At 39.2% G+C, this 17907-nt stretch overlaps 1 protein-coding gene across 4 annotated transcripts in view; it reads left to right on the forward strand.

Moving 5' to 3' along the window:
- Window positions 1–17907, forward strand: part of GABRB3 (gamma-aminobutyric acid type A receptor subunit beta3) — a 121302-nt gene that overhangs the window by 89526 nt on the left and 13869 nt on the right. For 2 of the 4 annotated variants that reach the window (XM_083824249.1, XM_083824248.1), the window contains exons 5-9: window positions 3185–3267; window positions 4377–4514; window positions 12931–13083; window positions 15084–15227; window positions 17262–17506. In XM_083824249.1, coding sequence (XP_083680375.1) covers window positions 3185–3267; window positions 4377–4514; window positions 12931–13083; window positions 15084–15227; window positions 17262–17506 — 763 coding nt within the window. Of the gene's footprint in view, window positions 1–3184; window positions 3268–3742; window positions 3902–4376; window positions 4515–12930; window positions 13084–15083; window positions 15228–17261; window positions 17507–17907 lie in introns of all 4 variants that reach the window. The other 2 variants (XM_083824251.1, XM_083824250.1) reach the window with 2 other exon arrangements.

The raw sequence follows: 17907 nt of genomic DNA on the forward strand, positions 1-17907 counted from the left end.
TTGTGATCATAACAATGAATAAAAGTCTCTCTGCCACACTCTAAAAATATTTGGAATCATTCAGGTGAGGATTATCTGTCATAAAATACCATATTTGAATAAGTTATCTTCCTCTTCTGTAGAACAGAAATGTCCACAAGCAGATTTCATTTCACTTGGCAGGAATTTCACCAGTAGCTCATGTATATCAACCTTCTTTCCATTCCCTTTCCTCTGAAAACATTCAATATTCATGGTCAGATTTTGCTGTGTGTGAAGCAGCTAAGTTACTTAATGAAGAATTATTGTCTGAAATTAAATTTTGGCAAAATATAGGACATTGTGATCAGGGAAAGAAAATATCTAACCCGTAGCTCTGTTGATCTAAGGACTTGACCTTTGTGTTGCTCTGCCACTAGCCTAACTTCTTGTATTGTGGTTTGGGAGCATCCTGGTGGCCTCGGTCTCAAGCTGCTGTCTGGAGACAATGATTCATCCTGTGGACTGAGACCAGAACCTGGAATTTTATGTGCCACAAAACACAAGGTTGCTGAGAATAATAGGGAAATTTGGAGGGTTGCAACCGATTATAGGATATCCATGGAGCAAAGCAGTTCCTCAAAAACATACAAAAAAAGTGATCCACAGGCCACACTGGCTCTGTGTTCTCTTCTGAACAATGAATTTATCTTGCTTCTGAAGTACTTGACCTTCAGTTATCCAAGTGTTATCTCTGTTCAGAGAAAGCAGTTTGCTACTGCAGTAGAAGTCCATGACTATGGGGGAATGGAACAATAGCTTTTTGAAGTTCAACCCATTTCTGGGGAACTTTTGTCACTGGGTATCATACTGACTTTGTCCCGCCTTGTTCAGAACAATATGCAAACATAAGACTACACAACAACTTTTTCCATAATAGGCCAAAACAGAAATAATAGCACTATAGAGTGACTGGAGATCAAAAGTAGTCTTTCCAACTGCTTGTATACTTGCCATATATAGACTACTTGTTCTCAGGCAATACAATGTTAAATGTTATAAGTAAAGTGGAGGAATGTATTTATTTCATCTGGAAGGACTCAGGTAGTTATCACCCATGTATAAAGCATGATTGACGTTTGCAAGGTAAAAAGGTTAATTGCGATTGGTCAGACAATGCAACTGGATTTACTTCTGTTCTTTTTTGGATGAACGTATTTCCGAATCAAGATGAAAAGAGGATCAAATTAGCCATCAGGACTGCGACCCAGTCCCATAAAAAGTATTTATATTGCCTAGACTGATTTATATTGTAAATTTTGGGGGTACAGACAACATTCTTCTGTCAGTAGAACATTCTTCTCCCAGCGTAGTGTGGATGGGGTCCCTGCACAATATATCAGTATAATTGAAGGTGATCGGTCCAGTAATAAAGCAACAGGGAAAGATACGAGAAGCTATATCCAGAGGACAGATAACTGGAATAGGGAACTCTAATCAATTTAAAATATTTCTTTTATTTATCGCTTTCATGCAAAATGTACGGGTATCTGTGCACAACTTTATCTTTCTCTGGCTTGTAATTGTTTCTCTGTCACTGCTGTGATGATGACTTCTTGAAACCTCATTGTCCCACTGTGTCAGGCAGCATCCCATCCCATAAAAAATAAAACTGTTCTTCTTGGTAGCATGCACAAGCTTGAGCAATTAACATTTGCTTTTGGTGAACATTTGTGCAATTTAAATTTGGTTGCTTAAAAGTTCATTCAGAAGAGACCTCTGAGCATTCAACTTACTTTGCATAAATGTGGTAAATCTGTTTCTGTCTATATCTAGCTGTATCTTTTTTTGTTTGTTTGTTTATTTGTATGGTTTTTACTGGATATTCATGACATTAAAAACTTACACTTTGCTGTAGTGTAAAAAGGTACTTGAGCAAGAATGTGCAGTTTCTTGTGTAGACCCAGAGCATTTCCCAGCAGGTAGCTGGAGATGGGTTGACCTGAAATATTCTCCTGTTATTACAATACTTGGTACCTGAAAGCTTGTGGGACTTATATAAAGGTGTTCGGAGGGTGCCTAGAGTGCACATCAGCGACAGATCATGCTATAGGTGTGTCTGGGAGGGACAAAGATCCAGAGTATGCCTTTCTCACTGTCTACTGGTAGGAACACAAATGAGAAAATACTCTGAGTAACAGATCGTTGAGGTTTTTCCTCTCCTGACCCATCCATTGCCATTGTGCTCATATACCTGTCTCTACCTGTGCAAATAAATTAGAATATTTTCTTGCAAAAGCGCCTTCGACAGTCATAGAACTTCTGTTGTCCTATGAGATAGTTGTAATGGGTATTACAACTCCCTTCCCTTGGATTTTATGTGAAGTTATCCACTTAAATAAACAGTTTGTTAAGGATAAGCATTCTTTCCTTCATTTTCTTGGAGAATCAATCGGTTAAGGCATACATAATGAAAACAGGTGTGGTTTGTTTGTATTTTTTTTTTTTTAGCATGTAAGAGTTGAGGAGAAGCACCTACTTCTCTTCCCTTGAAATTCTGCCCCTGAATTTTAAACTAGTACACATAATGCATATAAAAATGCATAGTATAAAAATGCAGGTTCATCAGTAATGAAATGGTTTGCAAATTCATCATTAGTGTGCTAGATTGCCTACACTGGAAATAAAAAAAGCAAAAATATATTGTTGGGGGAAATTTTAGAATTCAATATGGCACTTGGTTACAAAATCCCTTTTAATTTACTTTTGAAAACTAGAGAAATAAACTTAACTTTAAAACAAAGTATTTTGCTGGACTTGAAACAGTTTTTCAACATTTTATTTTTTTTTTCCATCTGCCACAGAACAGTAATTCACACAGCTCTAATAATTCTGACATCTGTAGCAGACTTTTATCGCTTCATGTTTTCTGATATTAAGTCATATTCTTTAATTTCAGCAAAGGTTTTTGTAATATTTGCATATGCAGATAGGTCGAGTCACAAAGGGACTTCTCGCTTAAGTGTAAGTCACAGTGAGTTCTGTTGAACTCAGTGCAGCTGCTGTTGTAAGCTGCTGCTCAATGTAAAAGTATGGACCAGATTCTCAATTACAATAAAGCCGTTGTTCAGTGTCCTCACTTTGAAAACAACAACATCAATTGAAAAAAATTTAAAAAATAGGATTACTGGCTGTATAGTAATTCTGTACGATGTTTGTGTTTCAGAATCACAACCACTGCAGCTTGTATGATGGACTTGAGAAGATACCCGCTAGATGAACAGAACTGTACTCTGGAAATAGAAAGCTGTATGTATATGAGAAGATGAATGTAAAACCTAGTTCGGATGCGGGGTGGTTTTCCTTTTGTACAACTGTAGAATATTTACACTGGAGACTGTAAGCACTATATGAATCACATAATTATCACCCATTGGATTTTTTGTTTGCTTATTTGACCTTCTTTAAAACATGAAGTGTCATCCATTTCTACATGGATGGATCTCTCCTAGGAAAACAGTTTTAGGACAGAATGAAGCTGTTATTTGTTCTAGCCTGAGTTAGCAGGGGCAGCGACTGGGTGCTTATCTTCAACACAAGAATGAATGTTCATATTTTAATCAGATTAAATTTAAAGAGGGTAAACACTATGATATCATCTTCTTTCAATGTGCTTTTTTATGCACAGATGGTCTTGCCGCAGGACCCCCTGGGCTCTCAGATCAGCCCCATTTGTGGTTTGTAGTTCTGTTCCATGCAAAACCAGATTTTCTCTTCCACCTAGTCATGTTCTAGGACTGCAATATTCAGATGTATATTTCTGCTTCAAGAGTTCCTGCTCCATTTTTGCTACTGGCTGGAGATTGTGTGCTAATACTCTATATTCAGCTGGAGCCCTCCACTGCAGAAGCTAATGGAAATGGTGTGACTCACACTCTTCAGTGTGAGTGGAAAAGATCTGCCCTAACTATGTTTGTCTGTATTTATGGAATAATCCGCATTTCTCTGATGATTATTGGTGTCAATATACACTTGGTATCAGTGCTAGATGTGTTGAATGTCATAAATCATACTAATCTATGATTTTGCAGGTAGCAGTCTGCAATCCCTGAAATTGATAATGGGTGGCAATTTCTATCTCGTAGGAGCCGTTAGTCCTAGCATGAATTTTATGGGGATGATACAAAAAACAAACAAACAAAACAAAAAAAAACAGTATTGTGTCTCAAATTCCTGTGCAGACTGTAATGGAGCAGCTCTTCAGGAGAGCTTCTAGCAGGCATACAGAACAAAAATTCATACACCACTCCAGCTGTTCTTATTCTTTTCATTGCCACAAATGACAAACCACGTATGCTGGTTTGACGCTCATTCCAGTCCACTGTTGTTTCTCACTTACTCTCCTGCTTTGCCTGCAGATGGCTACACGACTGACGACATAGAATTCTATTGGAGAGGAGGAGATAATGCAGTCACTGGTGTGGAAAGGATTGAGCTTCCTCAGTTCTCCATCGTGGAATACAGACTGGTGTCGAAGAATGTTGTCTTTGCCACAGGCAAGTAATACCATTTGCCTAGTTGGTATTTAATTTCTTTTTGTATGACAATTATTGGCTTTTTAATCATTATTATGTATAGTCTTTGTCCTGTGTTGTGTGCATGGCTAAAGAAAGACTTGGTAAAGCCCAGAGGCAGGAGTCCATGAAACAGTGTTTCTTGTTTTATTTTTTGTGTGTGTTTGTGTGTCATACTTAACCATACACCTAAATATGTGTGATCTAAATAAATACGAAGTCATTCATGTCTGAATCATCAGTTTAACTGATGTAGCCTACAGGGTTACTGATCATAAAGAAGTATGTTATGGCAAACTAGGTCAAAAAGGCACAGTTTTTTTGAGCACCTCCCTACAGCTTTTCTGTACGTCTCTTGTTTTGTTCTTGTACAGTGAATGTGATGCCATTTATATCTTGATTTTCACTGGTGGGTATATGGTAGTGTATATATAACCAGTGCTATTGTGATCATTGTTAAGATGCTAAAATTAAATTCCTACTTATAAGAGTTAGAGGTTTTTAAGCTCCTAACTCTTATAACTTAGATGTTATAAGAGTTACTGGTAACTCATAGCATTGGATGTCTTCGGGTGGCAAAGTGCATCATTGATTTAGATGTTTAATGTTAGCCCAGCCTAGGAAAATATTGCTATGTGTGACAAGTCCAAAGCAACACAGAAAGCCCTCAGCAAGTGTGGGGCGACTATTGGGACCTCCAGATTTTCAGCCCTCTTCAGACCACGGAGGTGTTCTGTTCTGTCTGTCCCAGCGCACTCGAGCAAATGAAGCACAGCTCTATCATGTTTGTAAGCATCACTTCACCCACTCTATGGATACAGCATCTGTTTCAAAGTACACAGAAACACGAGTTATATTTCGGAACAAAATGTAAATATTGCTGGGATTGAAATTAATATGAGGGGTTTTGCCAACTGCTGCTGTTTTTGTGTATCACTGTGAAATAGGAGTTTTGTTTTTTTAAAGAGAAACAGATACTCTAATCCTATATCCCTCCATTCTGCAGCCAGTGTCACCTTTGGCAGCTGTGGTTTATCTGTCCCGGAACAGGACTGGATATGCTTCTGTAGAATGACTCTTTTGGCCAACAATGACAATACAGAGAACTTTGTATTTGGGAAGTCCAAAGCCACCACCTTTTACTTCAGTGTGAAATATTTCCATAAAGACGTGATTTAGTAATTTGGAGATTGAAGAGGTTTTTTAAATTCAGGAAATCCAAAGAGCTGTGAGACAAATGTGATAGAGAATGAAAACTAGGGGTAGAAATGTATATAAATGACTGAATATTCAGAATCATAACAGTTCGTTCCAATAAGTTTGTGGAAGGAATAAAAAAAAAAAACATGCTTCAGGGTTTAAGACAGCTTGATATTAGGGAGCAGGATGAGACAGTCGTGAAGAACAGATTATGCCATGTTTTTTGTACTGTTTTCTGAAGCATATAATTTTTGCCACCAATAAAGACACAGTACTGCATCTACTATTGTTTTGGTTTAGGACATGATGAAAATGCTTCATTAATTATGAACTTTTCTGATAAATATTTCCATTGAAAGAAATCAGCACATTTGTTTCTCAAAAACTCATGCCTAATTATGATGCCAACTCTGAAACTTTCCAGTGAATCTGACAGATAAAGTCAGCACACTTTTTTTCAAATTTCTTCTCAAGACCTATATTCCTTATGTTCCTGATAATTAGAGCCAGTTTGTACATTTTTGTGGAAAATAAGTCAGGCATGGGTTTTTTGTCTTTGAGGTTATTAAAGCCTCATGAGAAGATACTAGATTCTTTCCACGCAATATCTCAGTATCAATATCTCAATCTCCATATTTCTGAGATTTCAGTGCTAGTGTGATTTGATAGTGTAAAACTAAACAAGGACTTTAGAGTCGTGCCCTAAACGGCTTTTGGAGTAGTTATTTCTCCTATCCTCCATGAAGGAACAGTGCCATCTAACCCTGTGTAACTTATGCAAATGGAATAATCTGTTCCCATAGTTACTACTAAAGAAGCAAGAGTAAGCATGAGAAAAACCCCATAGATAATGACATAAACCTGTGAGGGGCTGCAAGAATATTGAAGGAACTGCAAGCATGTTGAAGTATGTCATTTGAGTTAAAAATAAACTTATCAAACTGGCAAAATAGGCCCGGGAAAAAAAAAAAAGACAGCATAGACAATTGCACAGTGCAACTATTCAAGTAGTTGTTCCTATCCAAATTCAGTCTGGGCAATACCTGGTTAGACCAGAGTTCTGTGCATAGAAATCTAGGGGTTACTGTTGATCTCAGACTGCACATGAGCCTGTAACATCTTTTTTTGGGGGAAAAAAAACAACATCCTCCAAGGAATTGGACTTACGTTGATAAGGTCTGAGTTGACTATTTGTGGTCAAGGGTAGGATTCTTCAAGAAAACTGGGAAGCAACAGAAGCCTAGGCAAAATTAGTAAGAATGACTGGAAATCTATAAAATGTAATCCATGACATTAAAAGAGATCTAGAGATCTTGTGTAGTGTGAAAAAAGAGAGTACTTAATAAGAATTAAGTAAGTCTAAGACAAGGAGTAACCTGTTCCCTTAAGGAGTAACCAGGTCTCATTATGCATGATTAAAAGAAGAAAAAGTAGTATATAAATTGCTGTGAAGAAGAAAAATTTGGTTTGACTGTCCTAAGCTGAAGGCTATAGAGGCTACAATAAGACACCTCAAATGGCATTAGACACTTCTGTACAGGCAATTGAATCGCATCCTTAGAATCAGCTCGCTAAAAGTGTAGCTCTCCATGGTTTATACTGAGAGTTTATGCACTATACGTGTGTAATTATCTACATGAAAATGCCTGAAATGTAATGCCTAACTTGTGAGCTGAATCTGTGTCCTAAATATTTGTTATTCAGGAATGCTAAGAAACTGGACAGGAATGAGGATGTATATCACATGTCCTAAAAGCTTCAAGATGCATAGCAGTCAGAGACAGATTAACAACTTGTTGATAGGAGCAACGTAGTCTTAAAAGATTTGAAAATTAATTATTTGGCAAATTCTGAAAGATCAATCTGTAAAGTACATTTCCAATTAGCTGAAGAATCTTCCCAGAAGAACAGATTAAAATAAGAATTCTGTAACTGACCAACTGTCTTATCTTGGTTCATACTTGCATAAAACAGCAAGAGACTAATTTAGCCTTGGAGCTAGATATTTCAGCTTGCTAGCGTTTAATGAAATTGAAACAGAAACAAGTAATTACTTTTTACCAAGTGCTCAAACATATGAAGGAGGAATATTTTGATCTCAGTTATTGATTATTTGTTTTCATGTCTTCATTTTCAATACTGTTGCTAGATTTAAATACTCCAGGCCAAATTATGTTATTCCTCTTTAAATTAGCCCATGGACATCAACATGTTATATGAGATGGGAGAAAAGGTAACAAAGCTGGTCCCTGAGCAGCAACACTGTTCTTTAAGCAAAAAAACAAATTTTGATGGAATGTTAGCAGCTACAATTTCCTGGTAATTAATCTCTAAATGTACTTAGCTTTAATTGACAAATCATTATAAAAGCATAATCAGGCAAGTAACAGTGTAATTGTTGAGTTCACCAAGAATTCTATTTTTATTAAATAAATTACACAAGATGGTTCCTTCTTACATAAATAAAGATCAGGGGTTACAATTTTTGTTCCATGCAGGTTAGGACCCATACTGTTCCCAGAGCTTTAGTCTTCCAGATAAGGAGGGTAGCTTCACAGTAATGTCTTTCTTTCAATTCTTTTTTTTAACCCACAGATTCCTGTGGATTGTTTGCTGGAAGTAAGATAAGATAGCAGGGATTCTAGGCTGGAGGGAGGGGCAATAGGTCATCCGTGAAAGCATAAAATAATACAGGTGAAAGTTACATAAACTTCTTTAGTCTCAGGGAGAGCTACATAAAGGAGAACCCTGTTATCTGAAAATGAGGCTACCAGTTCATGTTTCAATTTCAGCTTGAACTATAAAAAGACCAAATTATTCTGAAATTTCCTGAGATCCAGACATTCCAGTAAATTTTGAGCTTGGAAAATAGCCACAAAAAAAGGATGATGTTCTATATTTACTTTGATGAAACTGAACAAAATATCAACTCCAGTAAGCAGCTGTGATGCTGCTAAGACTGTTGGTTAGACTACCCAGGAGCCGTAAACCCCCAGAACCTACCCTGAGACTTGCATGGCTGGGATTCATTTTAGTCAGATTTAAGGTCAGTATAATTAATTTCAGTGTCTGCATATGAATTAGGTGCCTAAGCTCCTGTTACAGTTAATGGAAAGCTAGTCAATGGGACTACAGTCAGTGGATTCTGGAGACAAAATCAGTCCAATAGGAGCTTATTTTAGGAGGTAGTGGGATAATTCTTCAGGTTTCATTTACTAGATCAACTAGATGAACTTACTCTCCTGTAAATGTAATTGAAGCTTAGACACCTAGCTAACATTTATGCAGCTCAATTCAGTTGCTTTATCAACTGCAATTTGAGATGGTGTAGGGCATCCCTTGTAATCTCAATCTGCTGATCAATATGATTTTTTTGTTTTGTAGGGGCTATGTTGTATCTACCAAATGCATGCTGGTGTTTGAGATGTCATAGGGCATTTCAAAAGGCCCAGAGCACCTTCAGATTTGCAAATGCATGTCTATATTACAGTCCAACACCAACACTGCAGTGGATAGGCAAACAGCACTGACAACCCTGGCCCTAGGTATGGTTCTTAAGGTTTTCTCTTGTAACATCAGGACAAAGAACCTGGGGATCAAAACAACCTTATGTTGACCTTTCTGGTCTTGAGACAATCTGTCTGGAGACACTGCCTTTAAGGCTGAGTCCCACTAGTTTCACTAATTGCCTTATCTCATTAGACAGAGACAAGGAGCTTCACAGGTGAAGCATTCAAGATAAATAAATGAAGTTTTTTCAGTTACACTGTTTCTCAGATAAGGATTTCATTACTGAATATTACTGGCATACCTGACACATTACTTCTTTCCGCTGTAGACACATGCCTCCTCCAGCTGCACCATTTTCCCTGCTTTATCATTAGCAGAGTGCTCTCCTTGTTCTTTCTCCGAGGTACCCCAATGTACCAAGGGTGCACTGGAACGGACCAAGATGAGCCTTGAGTGAATCCTTCAGATAATATATCAGAAAATCAGTATTTTATGAGAGATATTCCAGTCATCACCTCTGTCAATGATGTTCCACAGATGCCCAGACCTGGACAGGACTTCTGGAAGCAACAGATTTATAGAGAATCTTTTACATTGGTGGTGTATTTTATGAAGTAATTTTCCTCAACAGAACTTTATGAAGATTTCTGTCTGATGCACTACTCTTATTGCAGAAAGGTGATCAGGTCTGCTACATATTTAATGTATTTCATGATGGCAGAATATGTTCCTGTTTTATTCACATGGTCTGCAGACAAAAGGCCATGAAAACCATCTCATGAGAAAACTCAATGAAAAAATTAGGCTTTGTTAGCAGAAATAGCAGGCATAGTTTGAAAGAAAAAAATTGTCCTTGGAATGAAACATTGCTCATTAAGAAACTAAGGTGTTAAGCAGAAGTCTAAATGATTTTTTTTTTTTTTTGCTGAAAACCATGTAGAATGCATTAGACAACAGAAAACTTTGATCTGTTTTTGTATCAGGTTTACGTGGCAATGGTTTTGGTAGTAAGGGGGCTGCAGAGGTGGCCTCTGTGAGCAGAGCCCAGCAGCTGCCCCATGTCAGATCAGAGCCAGCTCCAGCCAGCCCCAAAAGGGACCTGCTGCTGGCCAGAGCCGAGCCAGGGAGCGATGCTGGGTGGGCCTCTGGGAGAGCAGATGTAAGGAAGGGGAAAAAACTGCTGGGCAGCAGCAGCTGGGAGAAAGGAGTGAGAAAATGTGAGAGAAGCAGCCTCGCAGCCACACAGATCAGTGCAAGCAGGAGGGCAGGAGGTGCTCCAGGCAGGCAGCAGCAGTTCCCCTGCGGCCTGTGGAGAGGCCCCTGGTGGAGCAGGCTGTCCCCCTGCAGCCCATGGGTCCCACACGGAGCAGATCTCCACGCTGCAGCCCGTGGAGGAGCCCCCGGTGGAGCAGGTGGATGTGGCCTGGAGGAGGCTGCGGCCCATGGAGAGCCCCCGCAGGAGCAGGCCCCGGGCCGGAGCTGCAGCCCGTGGAGAGGAGCCCACGCAGGAGCAGGGGGTCTGGGGGGAGCTGCCGCCCGTGGGGGACCCGTGCTGGAGCAGTTTGCTCCTGGGGGATGGACCCCGTGGTACGGAGCCGTGTGGGAGCAGTTCTTGAAGAGCTGCTGCCTGTGGGCAGCCCCCGCAGGCTCAGTTCGGGCAGGACGGCATCCCGTGGGAGGGACCCCGCGTGCAGCAAGGGCAGGGAGTGACCGTGAAGGAGCGGTGGAGATGAAACATTTGGGACTGACCACAGCCCCCATTCCCCGTTCCCCTGTGCCACTCAGGGGAGGAGGTAGAAGAGGGTGGATGGGGGGAACTTGTTTGTAGCTTGCTTTTAGTTTCTCACTGTTCTGGCCTGATAGTAATAGGCAATAAATGATATTAATCTCCCTATGTGGATTGTGTTTTGCCCGTGACAATAACTGTTGAGTGATCTCCGTCTCCTTATCTCAACCCTTGATTTTTTTTCCATCATGTTTTTTCCCCCTTTCCGTCTGGGGAAGGGGAATGAGAGAGTGGTTGTGGTGGAGTTCAGCTGCCCAGCTTGGTAAAGCCACCACAGGTTTCCATGCTGGAATATGTTCTTCTGACTCTATCTATATTCATCTATTTGTGAAATAGATGCCAGCGCCTCACCACCCTCTGAGTGAAGAATTTATTTTTAATAATCTTTCTAATCTAAATCTGACCTTTTTTAATTTAAAACCATTACCCCTTTGTCCTGTCTCTACGCTCCCAGGCAAAGAGTCCCTCCCCAGCTTTCCTGTAGGCAATCTTTAAGCACTGGGAGTCCACTATAAGGTTTCGCCAGAGCCTTCTGTTTTCTGGACTAAGTAACTCCAAATCTCTCAGCTGTGCTTCTGAGTAGGAGAGGTACTCCAGCTCTCTTATCATCCTCATGGCCCTCCTCTGGACCTGGTCCAACCTGGTCTAACAGGTCTTCTTTGTGCTGGGGGCCCCAGAGCTGAAGACAGTACTCCAGGTGGGGTCTCATGAGAGTGGAGTAGAGGGGGAGAATCACCTCCCTTGACCCAGTGGCTATTCTTATGTGGTTTCTTATATAAGAATATATAATCATATAATACTTATATTTTTATTTATTTCTAGATGTTATCTTTCACATCTTGCACCCAGTTGCATCAGAATGGGCAGGTTGTGCTCTAATACCAATAACTGTGCCTTTGTATGTACAGAAGTGTTTTTTGTCGTGTTGACTATAACTAGAGCTTTTAGACCAGCTATTAGAAGTATCATACCTAAGATTACTAATGGAACCACTGAAATCATGGAGCTGATGTTGTATGAATGCGTGAATCTTTCTTGTACAACAGTACTCAGATTTAATCCTATTTGCATTTGGTGAAAAAAGTCACTGTTGTTTCTTTTTTAATATTTGAGCACTCTAAATATATTAAGTATGTTTAGTAAGGTTTCCAATTTTGAAATACACTGGTCTGAAGTTAAAATATGTGTTTAAAAAAAAAAAACAAACACAAACACCTGTCATTGAGATTATCATTATTTCATTGTTTGCTCCAACTGAAACAGTATAGGAATCCTATGTATATAATGTATGTGTATACATATGCAATCTTTATTTTTTTGCTTAAAATATTTTTAGAAGAAAAATTCTATTCAGCTCTAGTTGATTTTAGAGGCCTTTGGATATGATCAGAAGGCTTTTCTTCACTTGGATTCGTTACAGTTATATTTTTGACGCCACAGGTAGCATGTTTCTCATAGTTCAAATGTAATTAAGAAGTGCCATATCAAAAACAATTCTTCTATGCAAATACCAAACTATGCACATTTAACACTTGGAATTCTACTAATCCTTTCAATATAAATACTATACATAAAATTGTGTATTGGGATAAGCATTTTACATGGAGACCTAAGCACCTGTTTTTTAAAACTAACCAGTGCTTATCCATCTGTTCAATAATTTAGAATAACTTAATCTCTTTTATTCCCAAATACAAATTACATGGATATCACTATATTCCCTGCAAGGTTTCCTTTAATACAAACCAGTAATACAGTGAACGCGTTTTCCCTACTGTTCTGCAGATGTCATAGTACCCCATAAAATGTGCATGCTTTAGTTTCTACGGAAACTGAAGACAAGTATCTGCAAGTGTGTCTGCCTCAGTATAAATAATGCTGTTTTTCCTTCCCTTTTCTTAGGTGCCTATCCAAGACTCTCACTGAGCTTCAGGTTGAAGAGAAATATTGGATACTTTATTCTTCAAACCTACATGCCCTCCATACTGATTACCATTTTATCATGGGTGTCATTTTGGATCAATTATGATGCATCAGCAGCAAGAGTTGCCCTTGGTATGTGCTACGAATGAGTGGGACATTAAAATGTCAGAATGTAGCCTTTGGAGGTTGTTAAAGACTGCAGCGTGATGTCAGTGTTTTGATATTCCAAAATCATTTACGTCAAAATCATGTCTTTCAGTATTGCCTCAAAAGTGATAATTTTTCCCCGCATGCAAGAATGTAGCTACCACTAAATCTCTGACATGAGCTGCTCATATGGGTCCTAGACTTGTTTTCATCAAATTTAATGTTGTTGTTGCCAGTCATTTCAGCAAGGGGACCAGTTCCATGATCATACTCTAAGGGCTTCAGCGTGGGCTTTTAGTTCAGGCAAGTGTGGGAAGACAAGTGTGGCTTCAAGCCTCCACCTGAGGACTTGGCTGCTTTAACTGACAGTGGCAGGAAGAGACCTCAAGAGCCATGTGCTAGTTCAGAGTGCAGGGACACGTCAGCTGTGGACCATGACATCCCGAGGACCGTGACATCCCTCAGAATGCACAGTGTGCTACGTGCATTTTTATGACAGCTTATAGTGCCGTTTACTTCATGGCAGAAAAACATGGATTTAGCACAGGGTGGTGATCCTAGTCGAAGACCTTTTCAGATCAAAGTATCCTTTAGATAAAGGAGGGTAGCTTCAAAATATCACACAGGAAGTATTTCATCTGTTACGGAAACATACTCATGGGTAGCTACAGTCCAGAAAGTTTAATGGATCCACAAATAATCTTTATGGCTACTCCTGCATTTCATCTCACCCCAAAGCCTGTCTTCAGTCCTGTTCTTTCCACTAGCACATGCCTTCTTGCTCAAAACTTGACACTTAGCCTATGCTATATAACATTTGCTACACTCTCTTCTCTTAAAACAAGAGCCTATTCCTTAGCTCCCTTATTTTTGATACGTACCACAGCAAACCAATACTCCAAGACATGCCTGTATGATTCTGCATCTCTGTACCACTTACCTACCAAGATCAAAGGAGGGTAGCTACAGCTGTACCGGTGTTGCAGTATCATAATATCCTAGCATCTGAACTTGTGTGACTGAAAATATTGTATACTGGTTGCAGTTACTCTACAGATATAGTAGTTCTACAGATGCTGTGGATTAACTAGTGCATATGTGTGTAGTACTCATGACACAATCTGTCATTAACCACTCAGCAGCCAGTGCATGTTCAGCAAGTTGCAAATAAGTAGTAGCTTCACAGGAGGTGGGACATAGAGTCCTAACAGCTCTGATACATTCATAAATGAACTATTGATACCAAAGACCCACCATGGAGAAATTATAACCAAATGAGGACAACACTTCAAACACATCAGTCAGCATCTAGATTTTAAATGCCAGTCAGGACTACAATGAATAAACGGTTAGACAGAAGTTACCAAACCTAATAACATTGCATGTCCTCCTGTAATGGGCTCACACATTTTTTTTCTGTGTTTAGGGCACAGGACTGCCTCATGTGACCTATTTCTGTGTAGCACAAGGGGTCCAGATTTGTCAAGTACCATACTGTAATAACACAAATATTTGAACGAAAGTCAGAGAATACATTCAAAGCAAGCTCAAGAGCCCAGATGTTCTATTTCCAATTGATAGAAAGTCCTTTTGAGAGAATGACAATCCGTATAAAAGGTTTTTCTGAGAACACAATTAGTGCCTTGGTGATTATGTCTTGTATCATCTGGTATTTGTATAATAAAGTTCAGTACCATGGGCCTAATCCTGTGTTCCTTTGTGTAGCTACTCTTATGAGCCTGAAGCTGATAAGAAATGATATTAGAGTTTAAAGGCAGTGTTGCATCTTTGGACTTAGGTAACTAGCCCTGAAAAGCCTGTTACAGAGGAGAAAAAGGCCAGCTTACCCAGGTCTTTGTTAGAGGAAGGATTCCCTGTGCAATCCTTATAGACACGGTGACAAGATTTTACTCAGCCTCTGCAGGAAGTCTATATTCTCTGAAAGAGCCTGATTATAGTTCATCCACTTCCATGTTTTTCTCCAGTCTCTGGTCCCTTGCTGCACGCTCTGCCTGTGCTCCAGCCTGTATTGAACCAAGAAGTTCCCTTGACAAAGAGGGTGAAGACTAAACTTGGAGTTCTCTCTTTGCAAAGACTAATCACAAGATTATCCCATTTTGATATGATAGGTGAGTGTCAGCTGATGCCCTTCCAGCTGTGCTTTAAAACACATTATTGACCTTCAGAAGAGAGATTTTGATCCTACATGAGCATGATATTCACCTGCAGGGTGACAGGACCTCCCAGGGGCTGTATTTCTTTTAGGTTAGTGGTGGCCACCTTTCTATTCAGTGTGCCTAATCTTCTGGATTACAGCCTGTGAACAGACACCAAAACTGGGGGCATTATAACCCCATCTGGGTTGATGAACCCTTGTTGAACTAGGCTTTGGTAAGCATCTGTGGGGTGCTAGTGAGATGCCAAGGGTGTATTAAAAGAGAATTTTGTGGAATTTCTCATACAAGATTCAGATTTATTTTAGGTGATTTTCAGAATTCCTTATAGGAAGCAGGTAATCCTGCAAGGAGCAGGTAATCCCGTGGGCTGCAAATATGTGATAGTGTAATGTCCTCCAGCTTTCTCATCCTTGTTCATGTTCTGGCAAAGAGGTTTTCTACAGATCTTTTTAAAATTTCTTTGAAAATAATGCTAATGTGTCAATTGTTTTCCTCATTTTACTGCAGAGTTGAGTGAGCTACACACAAAACATTTTTTAAATACGCTTGTGCTGTGTTCTCCATTGTATTTCAAGCCATGAAACACCTGACATCAACACACACTTGTTTCACAGTTTAGAGGAAAAGCACTGAAAACTGCATGACACTGACCTACTAAATATACAAAATCTCTGCTATGGAACCTCATAGGCTACTTCTGCAGTTCCCTGGAGTGGCACTGCTTATACCAACAGCTTGATTTTGAGTTATATTGTCTCTGTTTCTGTCTCTTCAGGTAAAAGAAACTGTGCTTTATAATATGCAGGCAATTTTTTTGTTCTTTATTTTTGTTCTGCCAGCATTCTATTGACTACCTATAAACTGATGGTATAATTATGAAATCAGAAAAAATTGTAATGGAAGGGGACCTATTAGAATGGTTTACCTCTTTTACCAGTGTAGACTTGTCATACAAATCAGTGTTTTCAACCTTCTGTGATTTGTGATTCCCATAAAATTTCCAGCAGAGATACAGACCCTGCAGTTTACTGTGAACTCAAGCAGACTGACAATAAATTTGCTTTTCTTACCAGGTTTTCAAAACAATGCTTTGTAATGTATTTGCAGGTGCTATATCCATCCTCAGGTAAATAAATGAAGGTTTGACATATCTAATAGGTACTTTATTAATGTCCAGCAGATCACTATGAAAATGCAGCTCTCCCTTCTTGGCTTGTTTTTTCCCCTCAAATATGCATACCTCTCTGCCTCTCACTACTCATCTCACTTCTGTCTAGCCATGTAAAAATTAGACTACTGATCTAAACTAGTCATCTCAAATCCCTCTTCATGAACTGGCTACATTATCTTATCCTGAAATAGGTGTCTCAAACAGACGGGATGAACTGTTCTAGAAAGCTGCCTTCCTCTCTCCATCTACTATAGAGGGACTCTACAGGGCTAACTTCAGCCAACCGTTTAACTCTTAAAAATTTAAAACTGGATGATAAATTTCACCATCTATAGAGTTGCTCTGCCTTAATGTGTTCACATAGTTTTATCTATCCAGGCCCCTAATTAGTTTCGTTACTGTTTAAAAAAAAATCATCTCTGTGGTGTTGATGGCTGTGCAGTGCTGGAAGAGCACATCTTTTAATGCTTTGCAGAAAATTTGCCTTCCTGTCGCAGGTCAATTTGGTCTTCATGGAAGAGTATCCTCAGTACAGCTACATTGGCTTCTCTGAAGCAACGTTAATTCACTGCAGTGGTGACACGCACCCTTGTTAGCTATTCCCCCTGGTTGTATGAAGGAAATATTGTAACAGAATAACAATGCTTCAAGCTTTAATTTTGCTTTCAGTTGCAGTGATGTCACCTGAGAGACTTCTTTCACAAATTTTTAAGCTTCTTCACACTAACAAGGGAAACTTGCCAAAGAGGAAAATAAAATTGAAGCATGATCCGCTTAGGTTTGTAAGATGTATGCTCTTTTATTTCTTTGTCTAGGAATTACAACTGTGCTGACTATGACAACAATCAACACTCATCTGCGAGAGACTTTGCCTAAAATTCCCTATGTTAAAGCCATTGACATGTATCTTATGGGCTGCTTTGTATTTGTCTTCTTGGCCTTACTTGAATACGCCTTTGTCAACTACATTTTCTTTGGAAAAGGCCCTCAAAGGCAGAAGAAACTCGCAGAAAAAACAGCAAAGGCAAACAACGATCGCTCAAAGTTTGAAGGCAGCCGGGTAGGATTCTTTTATCTATATTTAGCCTCTTATTTCTTTTATTGCAAAAACTAACTGTATGAAATTAACAAACAAATCATGTGTAAAAATCACCAACCACATCTCCTTTTTGTGGGCAAACTTTGGCATTTTTATATTCAAGGACCTACATAGAAGAATATATTTAGATATGCAGAAATCTAAGAAAGTATGATCTGTTTGACAAGAAACTGTAAGAAAAAGAAAACAATTCTAGCGCAGCTGGTTTGAAAATAAAGGCTCAGCTCTACAAAGGCATTTATTTGCTTAAATGAAATGTAATTTAATTTGCTTAAATACCTACACAAGGAATCCAGGATCTGAGCATACTTTTTCTCACTTCCCTTCCAGCAGACACATTTAGAACGGGAGAGAGCAGATAA

Source organism: Anser anser (assembly GCF_964211835.1).
Source record: "Anser anser genome assembly, chromosome: 1".
Lineage (NCBI taxonomy): Eukaryota > Metazoa > Chordata > Aves > Anseriformes > Anatidae > Anser > Anser anser.